This window comes from Ambystoma mexicanum, chromosome 7q (genome assembly GCF_040938575.1).
Source record: "Ambystoma mexicanum isolate Mex_15411 chromosome 7q, UKY_AmexF1_1, whole genome shotgun sequence".
NCBI classification, from domain to species: domain Eukaryota; kingdom Metazoa; phylum Chordata; class Amphibia; order Caudata; family Ambystomatidae; genus Ambystoma; species Ambystoma mexicanum.
The window spans coordinates 1,107,457,159-1,107,475,746 of NC_090941.1; the positions used below are offsets into that span (position 1 = coordinate 1,107,457,159).

An 18,588-nucleotide genomic window follows, 5' to 3' on the forward strand; every position below is an offset into this window, starting at 1 on the left:
ACTAGACGAGATGGCTGACCAGCCCATTGAATGTTCACCAATATTATGCTTGTCGGGGGCCATTGGGAAGATGAACCCAACGTGGTGGAAACTACTGAACCTAAGTCTGTTGATAGCCAAAAGGGCGATCCTGATGAAGTGGAAAAGTAATACCCCGCCAACGAAGGCGGAATGGGACAGAGACATGGTTTGGACAAATGATACAGAAGAACTATATATAGACTCAGTACTGCCCGCTTCCAGGCAAAAGAATATATGGGCCAATACTTATCAGACAAATCGGTAGCCGATGATTCCGATTAATTTGGTCAGCGATGTATGTTGGTGTTATTGATCTCATGTTATTGATCTCCAATTGTATTGGGTTGTAAATGCTCTTTATCTGTGTGCAACAATAAATAAATGTTATGAACAAAAGTGTCCGCCAATGGCGAATCTGGTAGTGTCTCCACTGAGTTTGGTCCCAAAGAAGGAGGAAGGTCAGTACCGACTAATCCATCACCTCTCTTTTCCAGAGGGGGAGTCCGTTAATGACGGCATTGCCGAGGAGCTGAGCCGAGTACATTATTCATCTTTTGAGGATGCAGTGGAGGTTGTGAGGGTGGCGGGAAGGGGAGCCCTGATGGGGAAGGCCGACAAAGAGTCGGTATTCCGGTTGTTGCCCATTCACAAACAAAGTCAACATTTGTTTGGGTTCAAGGTGCAGGACCAATACTACTATGATAAATGTTTGCCTATGGGGTGCACCATTTCCTGTGCCTACTTTTAAGCATTCAGCACTTTCTTGGAATTTGCGGTCAAGCAGGAGTGTCAAGAAGGGGCTGTGGTTCATTACCTAGATGATTTTCTGTTCATTGGCAAGCAAGGGTCCAGGGATTGTGGGGCCCTTATGAGCACTTTTCAGGGGCTGATGAGCAGGATGGGCGTCCCGCTAGCCAAGAGGAAAACAGTAGGTCCAGTGACCTGCCTGACTTTCCTAGGGATTGAGATTGACACAGTTAAAGGGGAGTGCAGACTCCCGCAAGACAAGGTTGAGAAATTGAAGGGGACCATTAAGGGTCTGAGGGGCAAGAACAAGGCAACCCTGAAGGAACTCCAGTCGCTGGCAGATAACCTCAATTTTGCGGGCAAAGTCATCCCGGTGGGAAAAGTGTTTGCAAGGAGCATTGAACTCAAAACTGTGGGGCTGCAACATGCAGGTCAACATGTCAGGCTGGGAGGTGAAGTACGGGAGGACCTGGCAATGTGGGACGATTTGTTAGACAAATTCAACGGGGTGCTACTGTGGAGAGGGGAATGGAGTAGCAGTGACATGCTCAAACTGTTTACGGATTTATCCGGGGCCCTGGGGTTTGGGCCAATCCTGGGCACCAGGTAGTGTGGCACGGCATGGCCAGGGGAGTGGCACCAGCAGGGTATCACCAGGGACATCACGTTGCTTGAGCTCTTCCCCATAGTGATAGCATTTAACTGTGGCGGGGGGAGGGGGGATCAGCTGAAGGACAGGAAAGTGTTGCTCTGGTCTGACAACCTGGCAGTGGTCCAGATCATAAATCAAGGTTCAGCCAGCAACCCACAGGTGTTGGGGTTACTGAGGGAGCTCAATAAAAGCATGTTGATGTTCAACATCGAGGTGCGAGCATGACACATACCTCGGGTCAAAAACACGGCCGCTGATGCTCTCTCTCGTTTGCAGTGGGAAAGATTCCGAGGGAGTTGTCCCAGAGCAGACAAGGTGATGACCCCGTTCGAAACTCAGTGGTGGGACATGATTGGGGCGATCTGAGTTCCCTGGTTCAATCGGCCCTAGCACCGGGCACGGCAAGTAGATACAAAGCATACTGGGAACGGTTCTTGGTGTTCCAGAAGGAGGTATTGGGGGAGGAGCAGAGGGATCTGCCGGAAGGGCTTTTGTGGGCTGGGGCTGGCACGAGGGGAAAACCAGGTCTTGTAAGGCCTACCACTTGGCCGCGATCGCCCATTATTTTAAACTGGAAGGTAAAGGTGACCCCACCAAGGAACACTACATTATAATGGCCATGAAGGGCTGGGCCAAGCAGGGCGGGCCGAGGACAGATGAGAGAAGGCCCATTGACATAGTCAAACTGCACAAGCTAGTAGGATGCCTGGAGGAAGTTTTCCGGGATGGATTTGAAGTGGCATTGTTCATGGCGGCTTTCACATTAGCTTTCTTTGGGGCATTCAGGGTGAGCGCATTGGTGCCAGAGAACAAGAGGGCTAAGGGGACAGGCTTTTTACAGGTGGGCGATGTACACTACCCAGAGGGGTGGGTGACCTTGCTTTTAAGGAGATCAAAGACAGATCAGGACGGGAAAGAGTCCACAGTGGCGCTCCAACCCATCGCAGGGAGCACAGTCTGTCCAGTCAGGGCCATGTCAGGTTTTCTCGGGCGGAGACCGTCCTCGGGGGTTGGGGCTCCACTGCTCATTCACCGGGATGGGTCTGCACTGTTTCCAGTTTAGAAGGGTTATGGAACTAGCATTGGAGAGAATTGGGGAGACAAGGGGAGTGTTTGGGACACGTTCATTCCGGATGGGGAGGGCCACGTTGGCCGCAGCCATAGGCCTAGGGGCAGGTGAAATCAAGCAGATTGGGAGATGGAAGTCTGGGTGTTTTAAGAGATACATCAGACCGGAAAAAAACTCTAAAGTTGACCTGCTGCCTTCTCATCCCATTAGCACCAACACGGAGGAGAAAGCGAGCAGTCTGGGTGATAGGACACTCATTTGTGTCTAGGGCAGGGGCAAGCTGGACGGCGGAGCAGGAGGAGTTGACGGCCGGCGAGTTCAGGATGGAGTGCACGGGGTGCCAGGAATGAAATGGGCACAGCTGCAGGGGCAGGTGCGCAAATTGCTGGGGAAACAGCAGAAGCAGGACGTATTGGTCATACACCTGGGGGGGTAACGATTTGACAAGCCTGGGCAGGGGGGCTTTAATGCGGGAAATGATGTTCTCATTAAAGGAGCTGGCCGGACAACTAGGAGAACCGGAAATCATCTCGTCGGAGATAATATCAAGACCAGAGTGGAGAGGCGCAGAGTCACACAGCCGTGGAGAGATCCAGGCGGAAGTTGAATTGTGCAATGGCCAAATTCTGCAGGGGCAGAGGATATGGGCAGATCAGGCACGGCCTGGTCAACTTGAAGTCACCAGAGTATTATCTCAAGGATGGGGTACACTTGTCACCAATGGGGATGGATCTTTTTTACTGGAATCTATGCACCAAAATCCTGGAAATGTGAGAGGGGAAAAGGGGGAGCCATGGTGGGCGGTAACCCACCTGTGGAGTGGCGGTGTTTGGGTGACCAAGCACAAGAGACAGACTCCGGATGAGTTAGGAGAAAGCCGGAAGGGTCTTCGCTCTTCTCAGACCAGCGCCCCTTGGGAGCCTAAGCGGCAGGGGCGTCTGGGGAACAAGGGCTCAGCTTCCCCCAAGGAAACGGCACTCTCCCCACCCAGGAACACCTGCAAGGGCAGGCGAGGCTCAGGCGCAAATGGTTGGGAGAGTTAGGCCTTTACTGGACTTTGGGAAAGAAAGGGGGAAGCAGATGGTTGGACATGGAGCAGTCGCTGCATCTTCTGAGTTATTTCCACTAATGTGTGCAGTGTGGTTTTATGATGCTGTGGAAAATAAATCTGCGGCCTTTTTATGCCAAAAAACAAAAACAAGACTCATTCTACACATTTCTGGTGCAGGGGAATGGGGGGGGTGGTGGAATTAGCAGTTTCTATGTAATGGCTCTAAATGGACGGATGGACGGGTTATGTCCGCTGCATGGGTGTGTGCTAAGGTTTGTGCTGCCAGAGCATCTAGTTAACATTCCTCTGTGTCACGTTCCCTTCCCACCAGATGGCTGGGTCACGGTTTTCCGATCATAAATAGGTGATGCTCCATAGAAAACAGTTAGAATGCATTGCTTCGAGGGCTGGAGCAGTTTGTACTGAGTGTAGTGATGGAGAAACAGTGAGAGGTGGGGGAGGTGCGTCCATTCCTTTAAGTGGCGAAGTCCGGATTTGGGACCAGTCTGAAATGTAGGCACTGGCATTTTCCCTGCTGTAGGTAGAAGAAATATGTGGCGTTTGGCTTCAAAGAATCTGTCATACAGATGACTTGAGAAAGCACACACGTAGCAATACACCGCTCTGATCGATATATAAGAATATTGAGAACTATGCTAAAGTAACATGATTGTAGCTCTATTTTCCCCATCTTTGATGGAAGAATACAAGTAACGAAGTGCAAAGAAATTTGAGCCTAAACAATGGCCACTGTGTGTTATCAGTATACTTTAAACATTTAACACAACAAGGTGTTGCTGTGTGATAAGGTCACCTTGTAGTCCGTGTTTAACACAGGCATGCAGTGTGGCCATATAACGGCAGGAAAACGTGATGTTCCACACAAAAAACAAATGTAGAAATTAGCGATTTAATACACATTTTAACCGTCTTTAAAGAAGCGATACATTTTGATGGCTAACTTTATTTATTTGTATTTTTCAAGCGCTCACACAGGCCTGGGGCATCGAGGCGCGCTGTTGCAGGAACATGTCTTAGTTGTGTATTTATAACGCGCTTAACACCCAGATCGAACCTGTGTTGCTTCGTGTTGTCTTGTTTCCAACGTGAGCCATTGCCCCTGAGCTATCCTCCCTGGGCTCCGATAGGAAATAGTCACCTAAAGGTTAAAACGTAAGAAGCGTGTGGGAACAATGGCTGTTCAAATGATCCATAACCTAGGAGCTTGTCCTTTAAATCCTCAGCCAATGACAAAGAGAGTGCTACTGTTCAGGGACAATTCTGATGGGTTGTGGGAAGGTGGGAGAAAGACGTTGTCTCCTGGGCCTGGCAGGGGGGTGGAGTGGACAGTTATGGATCAGCGGGGCCTCGCAGGGGACAGTGGAGAAAAGGGTCCTGCACTTGCTATGCTGTGGCAGATGGGGTCTGCAGCAGCCATCAGAGAGCGCCCCTGCCTAGCGCCTGCCTGCTGACGCTGCTCTTACCAGAAAAGACCGCACAACCCTTCCATTTGCGCTCCACACATTAGTTATTTCTTTGGAAAGGGACTTCAGTAGCATATGTAAATTGAGGGAGTAGATGTGCGTGTAAACGCCTGCCGTAGCTCAGAGTGGGTTTCCGTGCATCACAGGCCACTGATGGTGATGTTTCGGTGGCTCCCAGCATTCTCCAGCCCGCAAGCTTACTTTTATGAGAAGAGAAGTTGTGTAACTCGAGCATTGGTGTAATGTTAGGGGCATGGCGGGAGGAATTGAGCAAGATAGCTCTGCATCTCAAAAAATGTGGGTCTGGCACGGTACACGGTATTACCATCTGCCATAAAGCGATGGAGAGTGGGACTGCACTGCTTAGAAGGAGCAAGGCGATGTCAGTGGGGCAGAGGAAGGGTCAGCCCTGCATCACCTGTCTACCCCAAGGCCAGTCCAGGCCAGGCCAGGCCAGTCCACCTTTGCCTGCACTCTGCATGCTGTTCTGTTTCTCGCTTGAGTCTGAAGTTGTCTTGTCTTTCTTTATTTGTGGGTGAATGTTGTTCCCTCAGGTTCCAATATGCATCAATGTCACAATAGCGCTGCTATGTCGGAAGAGTTATCGCGTGGTCTGGCCGTGGAGAAGTTTGATGTCGTAAAAAAATGGGGCATTAACACATACAAGGTAAGGCCCTCCTCGGTTGGCATCCTTTTCCCATTTGCACCCTGCATGCTACCTCCTCCATCTGTTCACAGGGAGACTGGATTCTTGGTCCCCGACCTGTCTCTTGCACAGCTGCCAAAAAACCGCTTGTTTTTAAATACTTCTATTGCATTTTAAGGTGTAAAATGAGTGCCACAGAGAATCAAACACTATGGACATTAACAGAACAATAGAGTATTCAACAGGCAGAAAAGACTTTGATGCAATCAGAGGTCCAGGTATATACTGAAGCTGCAACAGGTGTAACACTACACCGTAACATTTCCAGTTGCAAGCTACTGGCCAGGCATAACCCACCCCCGCCATTCGCCACGTGCACACAGTTTCTTAATCACTAAAAGTCCATTATCACTCCGTAGTACCAAGTGCCCTCTTGTTGCCTTGGAAACTATATCCTCAGAAGTCTTTGCTTTACGAACACACCCTGGTAGTATTTGGTTTCTGATTCCCACCTGGAGCACATGCCAACAAGATCTATTGTATATTCATTTCTGGAACTCGCTCAGTTGGTAGTTGCACAGCGACTGGTTTAGAGTATTTGATGGGTGGGTGTTACTCTTTTCTTGGATACCTTTTAGTCTCTTCCCTTTACTTTTGCTTCATGGTAGGAGGCTTGGTACTAGCTGGGAGTGTGTTTATTTGTATTTTTGCTTTATTACTTGTGTGTGACGTAGTTTGCGTGTTAGTATGTTATACATTTTGGTTATTCTAGTTTGCTACTCGTATATCAAAAACTAGCATTGTGATGAGTGTGGGTGTGTGTTTTAATTTCATACAGTGTAGAGGCAGAAATGTTGGTGTGAGGCAAGTCCAGTTTTTGTGTGTGTCTTCTGGCGGGTCACGTTTGTGGATTTGGTTAGATTGGGTGTATACTTCTGTATACTTCCCCTTTGGCTAGTCCGATGGTGGTTATGCTGGTTGAAGGTAAAGTACAACATTGGCTCTCCTAAGTTTTGTGTTGGTCATGGATTTGTTTGTTGTAGATGTGTGTTTCCTTTTGCATGTTTTGCTGGTGTTACTGGTTGAAGATTGAGAGCAACATGTTCTTGCAGTGTGTACGGGTTATTGGTTTGTTCGGTGTGGCCAGGCCTTTCTGGGCGAGAGATGAAGTGTTGTGTTCCCTTAGTGTTTGGTTTTTCCTTTGCATGTTTTGCTGATCTTAATGTTTGCTATCTGGTGAGTACAGAAGTTGGGCAAACATAAAAGGTGATGGCTGGAAGGTTTTGAATCAATCATAACCACGGACACAGCTCTGGGCAAACTTCCAGACCATCGTTATTCACCCTGCTAAGCCATTACAGAAGGGAAAAGACCATATGCAAATCCGGCTTGGTCAAGACCCATACTGCTTGCTCACACCCCTTCCGCATGAGACCACAAGCATCCCCAGACATGTTTCTGTTTACAGTGTGTTATGGTTGTGAATTGGTTTGATGTAGGGTGCGTTTTTATTGTTTTATTGTGGAAACGTTCCTCGCGTATTAAGTGTACTTGGTCTTCCCTTGCCTTGTGTTCTGTTTGGCTCTTTACTTGTACCTGTATGGCTACTGGTGGGAGGTAATTTACGCCGTGTTCTCTTACATTTCGTTCTGGTTGTGAATCTGGCGGCAGTGGGTATGTTTTCCTTTTCAGTGGTTCGTGGATGATTTATTGTCCCTCTAGCATTGTGCATGCTGATGTAACGTTTTGTTGAAAGGACTACTCCCTGCTTCTTTAGCGTATGAATTGATGGTATGAGATTTGAGACCGCAGAGCATACACTGTTAGTTGGTCCTCTTGGAATGATCTGTAGTATAGTCAACATTATGAATTCCCGACGTGTTAATCTTGGGTTTACATGGCTTGTCTGATAGTTAGTGTATGAGACCCCCCTTATTCACAATAGTATTGCAATCTCCGATCTCATCTTCCTTTTTGTATTTTTTTTGTGGACTGTTCTGTTCCGGTGGTCGCTAATTTCCCTTGTCACTTCCTTTATGTAGACAGAGTCTCTGCGGGACATACTCCACCTTGCTGGTTGTCAGTTCTCTTGTCACTTTCATGCTTGTAGCAGTGATCTCTTTCATTTGCTGGTCTTAGTTTTCCCAGATCACTTATATCCATAAACCTACATTGCTGATGTTGCCTCTCATCTAGAAGTGCTGGTCTGAGTATTCGCCCTGGTAGATGACGCACTCTTTCTAAAGTATTCTCTCGGGGTTCCTCTTGAAGTTAACCTCCTTGTTCCTTGTCTCCCCAGTGTACAAAACAGATGTTCTCTGAGCGGTTTGGTCGGGGATCGCGGACAGTGGACTTGGAGCTGGAGACGCAAATAGAGTTACTGAGGGACACGAAACGTAAATATGAAAGTGTGTTGCAGCTGGCCAGAGCATTAACCAACCACTTCTATAACATGGTACAGACGCAGCGTGCCCTCGGGGATGCCTTCTCGGACCTGAGCCAGAAGTCTCCAGAACTACAGGTACAAGTTTGAGCCCACACCATCCTTTTCCCTCTGGCTAATTCTGCCTCTTCATTGCTCTGCTCCATTGCAGGCTTCAATTACCCTCTTGCCAAGCTCCTCTGCCATTTCACTGCTGTTGCATACGATTTACTGCATATACCCGAACTGTTTCCCATGTTACTCACTTACCTAACCCTGTTTCATTTATTTGTCATAAATGCATTTTTTTTGCATTTTTCTGTGGCGTGATCTGTTCCACGTGCCACTGGCTTTAGTTATTGGCAAGTGGTTGATTCTCACGAGACCTCTGTCTGTTGCACACACCTTGTGTAACTGAGGAGTGCTGCAGTGCAATTCAATCACTGGCAAATGGGAATGAACCTCTTCCTCTCCTTAGCGTCCTGCATTAATGCAGGCTGATCAAGTCCCCAACATACCTAGTACTAGTGCTACAGCGCGCTATCCTAACCAGACATAAACCATTTCACACAATGCTTCTGCCAGTAGCCCTAGGGAAGACCTGCTGCCCTAACCTCCACTCTGAGAAAGGTTAAGGGTCTTGATGTACTCCTTAATGGCTCTAGTTGCGATGGAGATGACCAAGCTTGTATCCAGTTGTGCCTTGAATCTCCTGGGACCCTTGTACGTCTGGGCTGCATACATTGCAGCTAAGCTTCCTCAAGACACTCAGTTTGATACCGAAGCAGGGTGATGTGGCTACCATGTCCTTACTGTCTCAGAAATTTAACTCTATCCCTACTCAGTCAGGAAATGGAAAGAGGACATGGAATAGGTTCAAGGACGACTCCTTCATTGGCTGTTGGTGAATCCTATTCAGGGGAAGTGGCTGTACCAGATTTCCACCTACCACCCGGGTCGTCCATGTGGTTGTATGTTGATACAATTTGCCGTATGGTCCAGAGCCCTGTCTTCACAGCTGGCTCACCCAGTTCAAAGTGTGGGAATCCCTCCTATCATTTGACCTCCTCCAGTTTTCAAGTATGAACTCTGCTCAGAGTCTGTAAAGTCTCCTCCATCAGGGGTCGTCTCGTCTCTCCTTAGACCCGCTCTCCAATACTGAAGATTAATTAGATCTCTCCTCCTGATAACCCACTCAGCCAGATATTGGCAACTTTCTTGTGGTTCTTTTCTCTACCCCACTGCTTTGTTGATATGGCGTGAGCGTCCTGGAAACCACTGGAAGACATTTCAAATGTGCACCCCCTAGGCCTACCCAGAAAAGTCAGGACCCCTTCCCTTTTGTTGCCTAGACAACTACCCAGAGGGAATGGAAAAATACTATTATTCTGGAAGAGTTGAATTTTTATCACAACCGATGTTGCTATGTTTTGATTGAGGCCTATGGTCTCAATTACATTTATAATGACTCAGACTGTTCTCATAGACCGCATCATATGTCCCTGACTGTGGAAATAACTGGACATGATGTATAACTGAGACTTTGCTCTTTCGAGGACAGGTGCCCCTTGTAAATGACATGGTATGCCTGTATCGCCACTCCTCAGTAAAGTCACTTGTGCCTTTTGCTGCAGTGGAACGTGGCAGAGAATAGCTCAACTTCTACTGATGGCATAAGCCCAGGACAACCCAGGCAGTCACATTTCACAGAATAGTGGGTTAGAATTCACTCAAGGAAATGTGGTGGGCGCCCTGCCTAGATGATATCCTGCTATTCTAGGGTTTCCAGCTTATACGAAAGCTCTACAATGGTCTGATTTGAAACGGGTGGATCGGACACATTAGCTTGTGGCATCTCCTCCCTAATTGCTTTGAGGCAAGAGGCCAGCATTAGATCTTTTATGCTGGACCCAGTCTTGCAGGACAACGAAACCAGAGTTTCTTGATATGCTAAAGCCGTTCCCGAAAGCCATTGGCGTCGATTGTCCCTCGACGTACTCCGTACTCTGCCGACGTCACCGATGGTATAAGTATCTCGAGCCGCGCCCGTTGCTTCAGTTCCGTTTTTCCGATCGCTTCGCTATCGAGAACGGCGTGCTTCTATTTTCTATGAAGAAACTGTCATCATCTTCGACACCTTCGACACCCAGAACTGGGTTTAAAAAGTGTGCAGATTGTGGGTCTAAGATGTCGATTACCGATCCCCACCGGATTTGTCTCTGGTGTCTCGGTTCCAGTCACCGAACCGACGACTGCGGCTCCTGCCAATCAATGACCGAAAAAGCTCTTCGTGAGAGGAGAGGTAAACTGTCGGTGGGGAGGGAGGCCTCAAAAAAGGTTTCGTCAAAAAAACATAAGAAATCGACTGATTCTAAGGGATCGGATCGCCATAGGCACTCGAAGAGATCTCGATCTAAAAGTAGATCCAGACATTCTTCGTCGTCATCGAAAAGATGAAGAGGAGACATAGATCTCCCTCATCTTCTTCTTCAGAGTCGACCGAAGAAATTCGTTGTCCGACTAAATCGGATTCTCCCAGTAAGTGGGAAGAATTCCGCAAAAAGATGATGGAGGTTTTCGAGAATGCGGCCTCGACCCCCTCGAAAGAACCTCGAAAAAGCCATACCCCTAAGGTCGCTCCTTTGGACGACAAAGGGAAGTCCAAGGCTACTATGGCCAAGACCAGTAGCGTTGAGGAATACAAAAAACCTCGAGTCGATGTAAAACCGTCGAAGAATCTTCGAGAGTCGAGCACCTCTCCAGTGCCGGCCAAGAAACACAAATCGTCGAAGACTTCGACAACTTCGTCGACGCCCTAGATGTCGATAATTTCGACACCAAAGCCAAATGCGTCATCGATGCCATTATCGAAGTCATCTTCGAAAACTTCGAAGACTTCGAAGACACCCTCGAAAACTTCGAGGGATTTGCCATTTCCTTCGAAGCAGATGGAAGAGGAAGAAATGAGATTCACTCCTTTGCCCAGATCAGACTTTTTCAAATCTATGTCTGCAATCTATGAAGAGTCTGCTTCAGAAGAAGAAGACGAAGTTACTCCTTTGGGAGTTAATTATGGTACAAGACAAGTTCCTGAAGAACTTATTGACCAGGAATCTAGAATGAGAGACCTGAGTAATACTCTACATTCTGCCAGTGGAGTTGACACATCCCCAGAATTAGAGTTCGCCAAACCTGATCCTGCAGAGCATGCAGATGCTGGGTACAGGGGTCTTATGACCAGGGTAGTTGAATACATGGGTTGGGGTAATACTTCACCCATTTTTGAACAAGATGACATGACGGATATTATCGTCAAGGAACCTCAGAAGGATCCTGTTCTCCCTTTTCACAGGGCCCTTCAAAGGACTGTGGAGAAAAACTGGGAGAAACCAGAAACCATTGCTGCTGCAGACAAATAATGGAGACAATAAACAGCCGACTCCAGAGAGTTTAGTCATTCAAGCAGCATCCACTTCAAAACAAACTGCTTATCCAACTATCCCTCCAGATAGAGAGGATAAAAAAATTGACGCCTGGGCACGTAAAGTTTTCACGTCAGGCAGTATGGCACTTAAGTCGGCAAATGTCACCTGTACCCTAGCCAGGTTTACCCATACCCTGTGGGACTGTATTCCGGCGGCGGCTGATCATATTCCGGAAGGCGAGGAAAGGGAAGGCTTCCTGAATATAGTCAAAGACGGGAAGGAGGCAATGGGGGAATGCTTCCAGTCTGGACTGGATACTGCTGATAGTATCAGCAGATCCATGGCTGCAAGCGTTGTGCTACGAATATTTGCGTGGTTGAGGAAGTCAGGATTTGCACCGGACGTGCAAGCTAGACTCCTCAACATGCCCTTTGCTGGCTCAAGGCTCTTTGGCAGAAAGGCTGATGAAAGCCTTGAAAAACTTCAGACCTCGAAAGCGGCAGCTAAATCACTTAGCGCCTCTTTGCGCCAGCCTCTAAAACCCTATTCCGGCTCATCTTCCTGGAAGGGTCGTTCTTTTCTATACTACTCCTCTTTTGGTAGAGGAAGAGGACAGGCCTCTCAAAGGGGCAAAAGGAACCTCTCTCGTGGAACACTGGGAAGAGGTGCAAAATCGGCCTCAGGAGCGGCATCTGTACCCTCAGCCACTCCTGCAGCCGCCTCCAAATCCCTCTGAGACCTTGTTACACAAAACACCAGTGGGAGGCAGGATCTCTCAACATCTGAAGGAAGGGCGGGGCATTACCTCAGATGCTTGGGCACTGGAAACAGTAGCCCAAGGTTACTGTCTCCCCTTTCTAAAAAGGCCTCAGACTCATCCACCGGGAGCCAACTCTGCCAAAACTCCGGATCCGCTCCTGTTGCAGGAAATGTTAACCCTGCTAGAGAAAGGTGCCATAGAACTGGTACCTGTAGCGGAGAGGAACAGGGGTTGGTACTCCCCATATTTTCTCATCCCATAAAAGGATGGAGGACTGAGACCCATCTTGGACTTGAGAAACTTGAACAAGTTCCTCAGGAAGGACAAGTTCAAGATGGTGACTCTTTCTCAGATCCTTCAGGCTCTCCAACTCCAAGATTGGTTGGTATCATTGGACCTTCAGGATGCTTACTTTCATTTGCCAATCCATCCAAAGCACAGAAAGTACCTGAGGTTCGCGATTGGCAATTATCAGTTTCGAGTTCTGCCATTCGGGTTGACCTCCGCCCCAAGGGTTTTCACCAAACTGTTGGCGGTTGTGGCAGCAAGTCTCAGGAAAGGAGGTATTCACATATATCCCTACCTGGACGACTGGTTGATCAGAGCAAGTTCTCCAGAACAAGCTCAGGAACTTCTTTCGATCACCTGCCACTTCCTCCACAAAACTGGGCTTCTCCCTCAATTTCAAGAAGTCCCACATGATACCAGCCCAGAAACTCCAGTTTATCGGAGCAGTCTTGGACACTTCATTGGGAAAAGCCTCGCCTCCCGAAGTGAGAGCTCTCCACATCCAGCAGATGGTAACAGAATTCCAGAATGCCCAACGTCTACTGGCCTTCGATTTTCTCAGGTTGCTCGGCCTCATGGCATCCTGCATTTTTCTAGTACCAGAGGCCAGGTTGAGAATGAGATACCTTCAATGGGCACTCAGAACTCAGTGGTCACAGTTCTCAGGGAATATGTCGGATCTTCTGCAAGTCCCGAGCACAGTTGCTCAGGATCTTCTATAGTGGGCTTGCAACAACAACATTCTCAAGGGAGAGTCTTTTTGGCAACCATGGCCGGAGATAACGGTAGTGACGGACGCCTCACTCACGGCGTGGGGAGCACACACCAACGATCTGACAATCAGCGGTCGTTGGTCTCCATCGGAGTCCAAACTACACATCAACCTATTAGAGCTGAGGGCAATCAGACTAGCTCTGAAGGCCTTTCTGCCCTCTGAACAGGGAAAGAATGTTCTGATAATGACAGACAACACAGTGGCCATGTACTATCTCAACAAGAGAGGAGGTTGTAGGGTCACTGCCACTATGCAGAGAGGCAATGCAGCTCTGGTTCTGGGCAATACGAAAAGGAATCTCTCTGTTGGCAATTCACCTAGCCGGAGAGAAGAACACGGCGGCAGACGCTCTGAGCAGGCAGAGCACGGTCTCTCATGAGTGGGAGCTGGCTCAGGAAGTCCTTCTGGAGATCTTCACCCTTTGGGGAACCCCTCAAGTGGATCTGTTCGCCACCGCGATCAAACGGAAGTGCGATCAGTACTGCTCAAGAGGAGCTCTGGGAGACGCATTCGTAGTGGAGTGGAAGTTTCCACTGCTGTACCCGTTTCCCCCAGTCCCCGTGATTCCTCAAGTAATCAGGAGGTTGAGAAAGTTCAGGAAAACCATGATCCTAATTGGGCCAGGAGAACGTGGTACCCGGACCTTCTAGACATGTCCATCTGTCCTCCTCTTCCGCAAAGAGAGGATCTTCTCTCACAAGAGGAAGGTCGGGTTCTCCATCCAGAGATCAAGACACTCAACCTTCACGCATGGTTTCTGAGAGGTTGAGATACAAGGATTGGGATCTTCCGGATGACGTAATGGAAATGTTGCTTTCGGCCAGAAGACCAGCAACAAAATCTTTGTACCGATGTCGCTGGAACAGGTTTAGTAACTGGTGCAAAGACAAGGATGTGGACCCTTTTTAGTGTGGCACCCCAATGGTGCTCTCTTTTCTACTACATCTAGCTAATCTGGGGCTCCAGATAGGAACAATCAAAGGATACCTTGCTGCGCTGTCCATTTTCAAGCGCTCCTCGGAAGAGGTTTCATATTTCAAAATACTGTTAATTATTCAATTCTTAAAGGGGCTTACTAATGTATACCCTCCAGTACCTTTTCATGTACCAACTTGGGACTTACATTTAGTATTAAAATTCTTGACTTGCATACCTTTTGAGCCTCTGCACTCATGTCCATTGAGGCTTTTGACTCTAAAAACTGTCCTCCTTGTGGCCCTATCATCAGCCCGCAGGGTTAGCGTGCTTCAGGCTCTCTCATGCAAACCACCATATACTATTTTTTATAAGGATAAGGTAGTCCTTAAAGTTTAACCTTCGTTCTTGTAAAAAGTAGTCTCGGACTTCCATTTGTCACAAAAAATAGTACTAACAACCTTTTATCCTCCTCCTCCTCCTCATCTGGGCAAAGAAGAGGAGAGATTACACAGATTAGATCCCAAGAGGGCTCTTAGTTTTTACATCTCAAGGATGGCTAAATTGAGAAAAGATGACCAACTATTTGTGGGTTATACTGGTCATAAATTAGGCTTATCTGTAACAAAACAGACCATTTCCCGCTGGATCATATTAGCCACAGTTGAATGCTACAGATTAGCGGGAAAAAAACAACCAGATGGGCTTTGTGCCCATTCTACAAGGGGAATGGCTACTTCTGCGGCTCTAAAGAGGGGAGTCCCAGCAGCAGATATTTGTGCAGCTGCAACCTGGAAAACAATGCATACTTTTGTTAAACATTATTGTTTGGATACTGCCTCCTCTATCAAGGGTTTATTTGCCAAGGCAGTTCTGCATTCTGTCCATGAAAACTGAAATTAGTACTCCCACCTCCAAAAATTGATACTGCTATGGGAGCCTATCACAAGATGAGGAATACGTGGGAGAACACAATGCATTCAAGTTCTTTCGACTGGATGTTCCTCCCACGTATTCCTCATCGACCCTCCCATCCTACCCCACAGTACAGTTTACGTTTTCTTACACTTTCCTCTCACGAAGAATGTATCGGTCATGGGGAGGGTCGATGAGGAATATGTGGGAGGAACATCCAGTCGAAAGAACGTTACAGTTGGTAAGTAACTTGTTCTTTGCGTAGAACACGACCAATGTAATTGTCTGGGGTGTCGAGGTCTTTGCGGAATGCAGCAATGTTAGATTTCTGTGGTCGTTAGTACTGTAACTTGGTGCCTGGCACACAGTAGATAATGTCTCCATTCTTGAAGTGCAGATTTAATTGCTAACAACTCGCTATCTGAGACTGTATCGTTTTTCCACTGATAAAGATTTCTTGGAATAGAACGCTACTGGATGGAGTTGTCCTTTTTCCTGATCTCTTTGGGGACAGCATTGCCCCTATCGCAACGTCTGATGCATCCGCCTCCACAAAGAACGGTTAATTCAAATTAGGATGAAGCAAAATGCATCCTGTGATGAAACTTTTCTTTAAATAATTAAAAGCTTCCTCAGTTTGGTGGCTCCAAACAAACTTAACCCTCTTCTTCAAAAGTCAGGACAGAGACAGCAATCCCACTAGGCCAGGTGATATTGAGATCACGCAAGTGCAGGGGTGGGGGGGAGGGGGAAAAGTGCAGGGGGGAAGGGAAGGGGTCAGTGCAGTACATAGGATGACAGTGAAATAAATATAGAAAAATAAATAGAAGTGCTGGATGCAAGTGCAGACATCCGGTGGCAAGTGCAAGTAGGGGCTGTAGGGAAGAACAGTTCCCGTGTGCAAGGGTTGCCAAGGGGGCAGTGCAGGTGTGCAACTGGCGGGGGAGATCTGGGCCCGAAATCAGAGGGTAGCCAGGTAAACCAGTGCAATTTCAGATTCAGCCAGGAGATCAGTAGGGGAGAGGAGGAGAGAAAGCAGAAACAAAGTGAAAGGTCTTGAGGTGGTTCCGGAACCAGAGGTGGTTCTCTTCAAGTTTAAGAGAGGCAGGGAGGCTGTTCCAGATGGAGGCCCCAGCAGAAGAAGGAGATCTACCTCCAACTCGCTGCTTGGAGAAGCACCTAACCCTGAGGGAGCTGGAGGCAGGTGAGCGAAGAGCTTGAGAAGGAAGATATTTAGGAAGAGATAGTTTAAGGTATTGAGGTCCCAGGCCCCAGAAGGCTTTGTGGACAATGCAGAGTGTTTTGAACTTAATCCTCGCCGCCACTCGGAGCCAGTGCAGAGATTTCAGTCCCGCAGAGATGCGATCCCTGGGCATGAGATCAAGAACAAGTCTTGCAGTCCTGTTTTGGATGAGTTGCAGAGGGCAGATATTAGAGGTAGGCAGATTTAGAAAGAGGCTGTTGTAGTAGTCCAGCCTAGAGAGAACCAGAGCTGTGGAGACAGTGAGCTTCTGGGGGAAGGAGAGGAAAGGAAGAATACCTCTGAGGAGAGAAGGAAAGTGTGGGGTCGAAGATGACCCTGAGGTTTTTAGCCTCACAGGTGGGAGCAAGAAGAGGGCCAAGAGAGGCCAGCCAGAGTGACGGGAAAGGAGGGAGCAGGTGTGCCGACGAGGAGAATCTCGGCCTTACTGGCATTAAGGCAAAGATCATTGGTGGCACACCACTCCTGAATGGCTGACAGACAGTCCAAGATGAGAGAAGGAGAAGAGGTGGCGGAAGGGAGCCTGAACATGGGCTGAGTGTCATCAGCATAGCACTAAAAGTTGGGGCAGAGAGCGGCTATGCTTTGGGCAAGTGCCATGTATTGGTTGAACAGCCAGGGAGAGAGGTTGGAGCCCTGTGGAACACAACAGATAGAGATAGAGATAGAGGATAGGAAGGACCCAAATTGTACCTGGGATGGTCGATCAGATAGGAAGGAAGTCAGCCACACCAGGCCTGACCGGTGATGCCCAGGTTATCACGGAGACAGTTGAACGGGATGGCATGGTCGACAGTGTCGAAGGCAGAAGAGGGATCAAGTAAGGTGAGGACACAGGGGGTGTTGGCATCGAGGGCAGGTCTTCACGGATTGTCAGGATAGCAGTTTCTGTGCTTCTGGCAGCTCTGAAGCCAGACTGATGGTCATGAAGACAGCCAACAGATTCAGAGTGAAGATTGAGCTGGGAGATGGCCAGCTTTTCCAGGAGTTTGCCCAGGAAAGGAGTGATGGAGTTTGGACGATAGTTAGCCGGACAGGACGGGTCGGCAGAGGGTTTCTCAAGGAGAAGGGTGCACAAGGGAGTGCTTCAGGGGAGACGAGAAGACTCCAGTGGCGAAGGAGTGGGTGCAGAAATCAGCGAGAGCAGGAGCCAGGGTATCAATGTGCTCCATGATGGTTTTGGAGAAACGGGGGTGAATGAACCTGTTTTGACGAGGCTTTCATGGTACTGCAGCAGGATTGGCCAGCACCTTGCAGATTTTAAAAAGTTCCGCCGAGTTATTAGACTCCGCAGAGACGTGGGCTTGGATGTGGGCTCCCTTCTTGGTGCGGATAGAGAACCGGTATTGCCTTTGGAGCAGGCGACCGGCCAGTTGGTCAGCGGCCTGCTAGTTCGTTAGCTGGTCTGTGTTCTCCAGTCCTGAACACAGGGCCACCGTCAGTTATTGGTGGTCACATCCCTTGTTGTTTCGGTTTGTTTGCACTGAGATAAGATCCCTGAATGGGCAGTAGAAACTGTCACTCAGTTTGGCTGCCTATCTTTGGTCACAGCTTAACAGGGGCGACGACAGGGTGGGAATCCCTCTCTTTTGTTCAATCAGGAGTGAATACCTGATGCACTGTTGTGCTTCAGCATCAGCGTGGTGAGGCAGCCTACGCACAAATGGTGCAGCCTGAATCCTGTGGCTGTCAGCCCATGCATCTAGTGCTGAATGCAACAGGTCTCTTTGTACATAGAAAGCATGCTCTTCATAGGTGCAGGCAGATCATGGTGACCAAATGTAGAGCACATTGTGCAGTGATCACAAGCTGCTGGGTAGCAACTGAGACCTAGCCCGGACAACAGGCATCCTAAAAGTCTGGCAGTGGGAGGGATTTCTACTGAGTTTGCGCCAAAAAAACGTTATTTCTTAACTTAATATAGGCCATAGGGAAAGACCAGCATGGCAAAAGTTAGCGTATAAGCAGCACATTGTTGTTGGTATTATTATCATGGTATTTATTGAGCGCGGCTCTTGCTTCGAGAAGCAATGGAGCGCTTTACAGAGGTATACAACATCTGAGAGAACGCGAACATAAAATGATCCTGGCTTTACCTTCCAACTAAGACACAGTCCAAATTCAGGATAAGATTAAATGCTGGCGTTCTCACGGATT

The 18,588-nt window shown here is 48.3% G+C and overlaps 1 protein-coding gene across 7 annotated transcripts in view; it reads left to right on the plus strand.

The window, feature by feature from the left end:
- ARFIP2 (ARF interacting protein 2) overlaps positions 1 to 18,588 on the plus strand; it is a 466,032-nt gene that overhangs the window by 358,128 nt on the left and 89,316 nt on the right. For all 7 annotated transcript variants that reach the window (XM_069640486.1, XM_069640481.1, XM_069640482.1 and 4 more), the window contains 2 exons: positions 5,579 to 5,691; positions 7,970 to 8,191. In XM_069640486.1, coding sequence (XP_069496587.1) covers positions 5,579 to 5,691; positions 7,970 to 8,191 — 335 coding nt within the window. The remainder of the gene's footprint in view (positions 1 to 5,578; positions 5,692 to 7,969; positions 8,192 to 18,588) is intronic.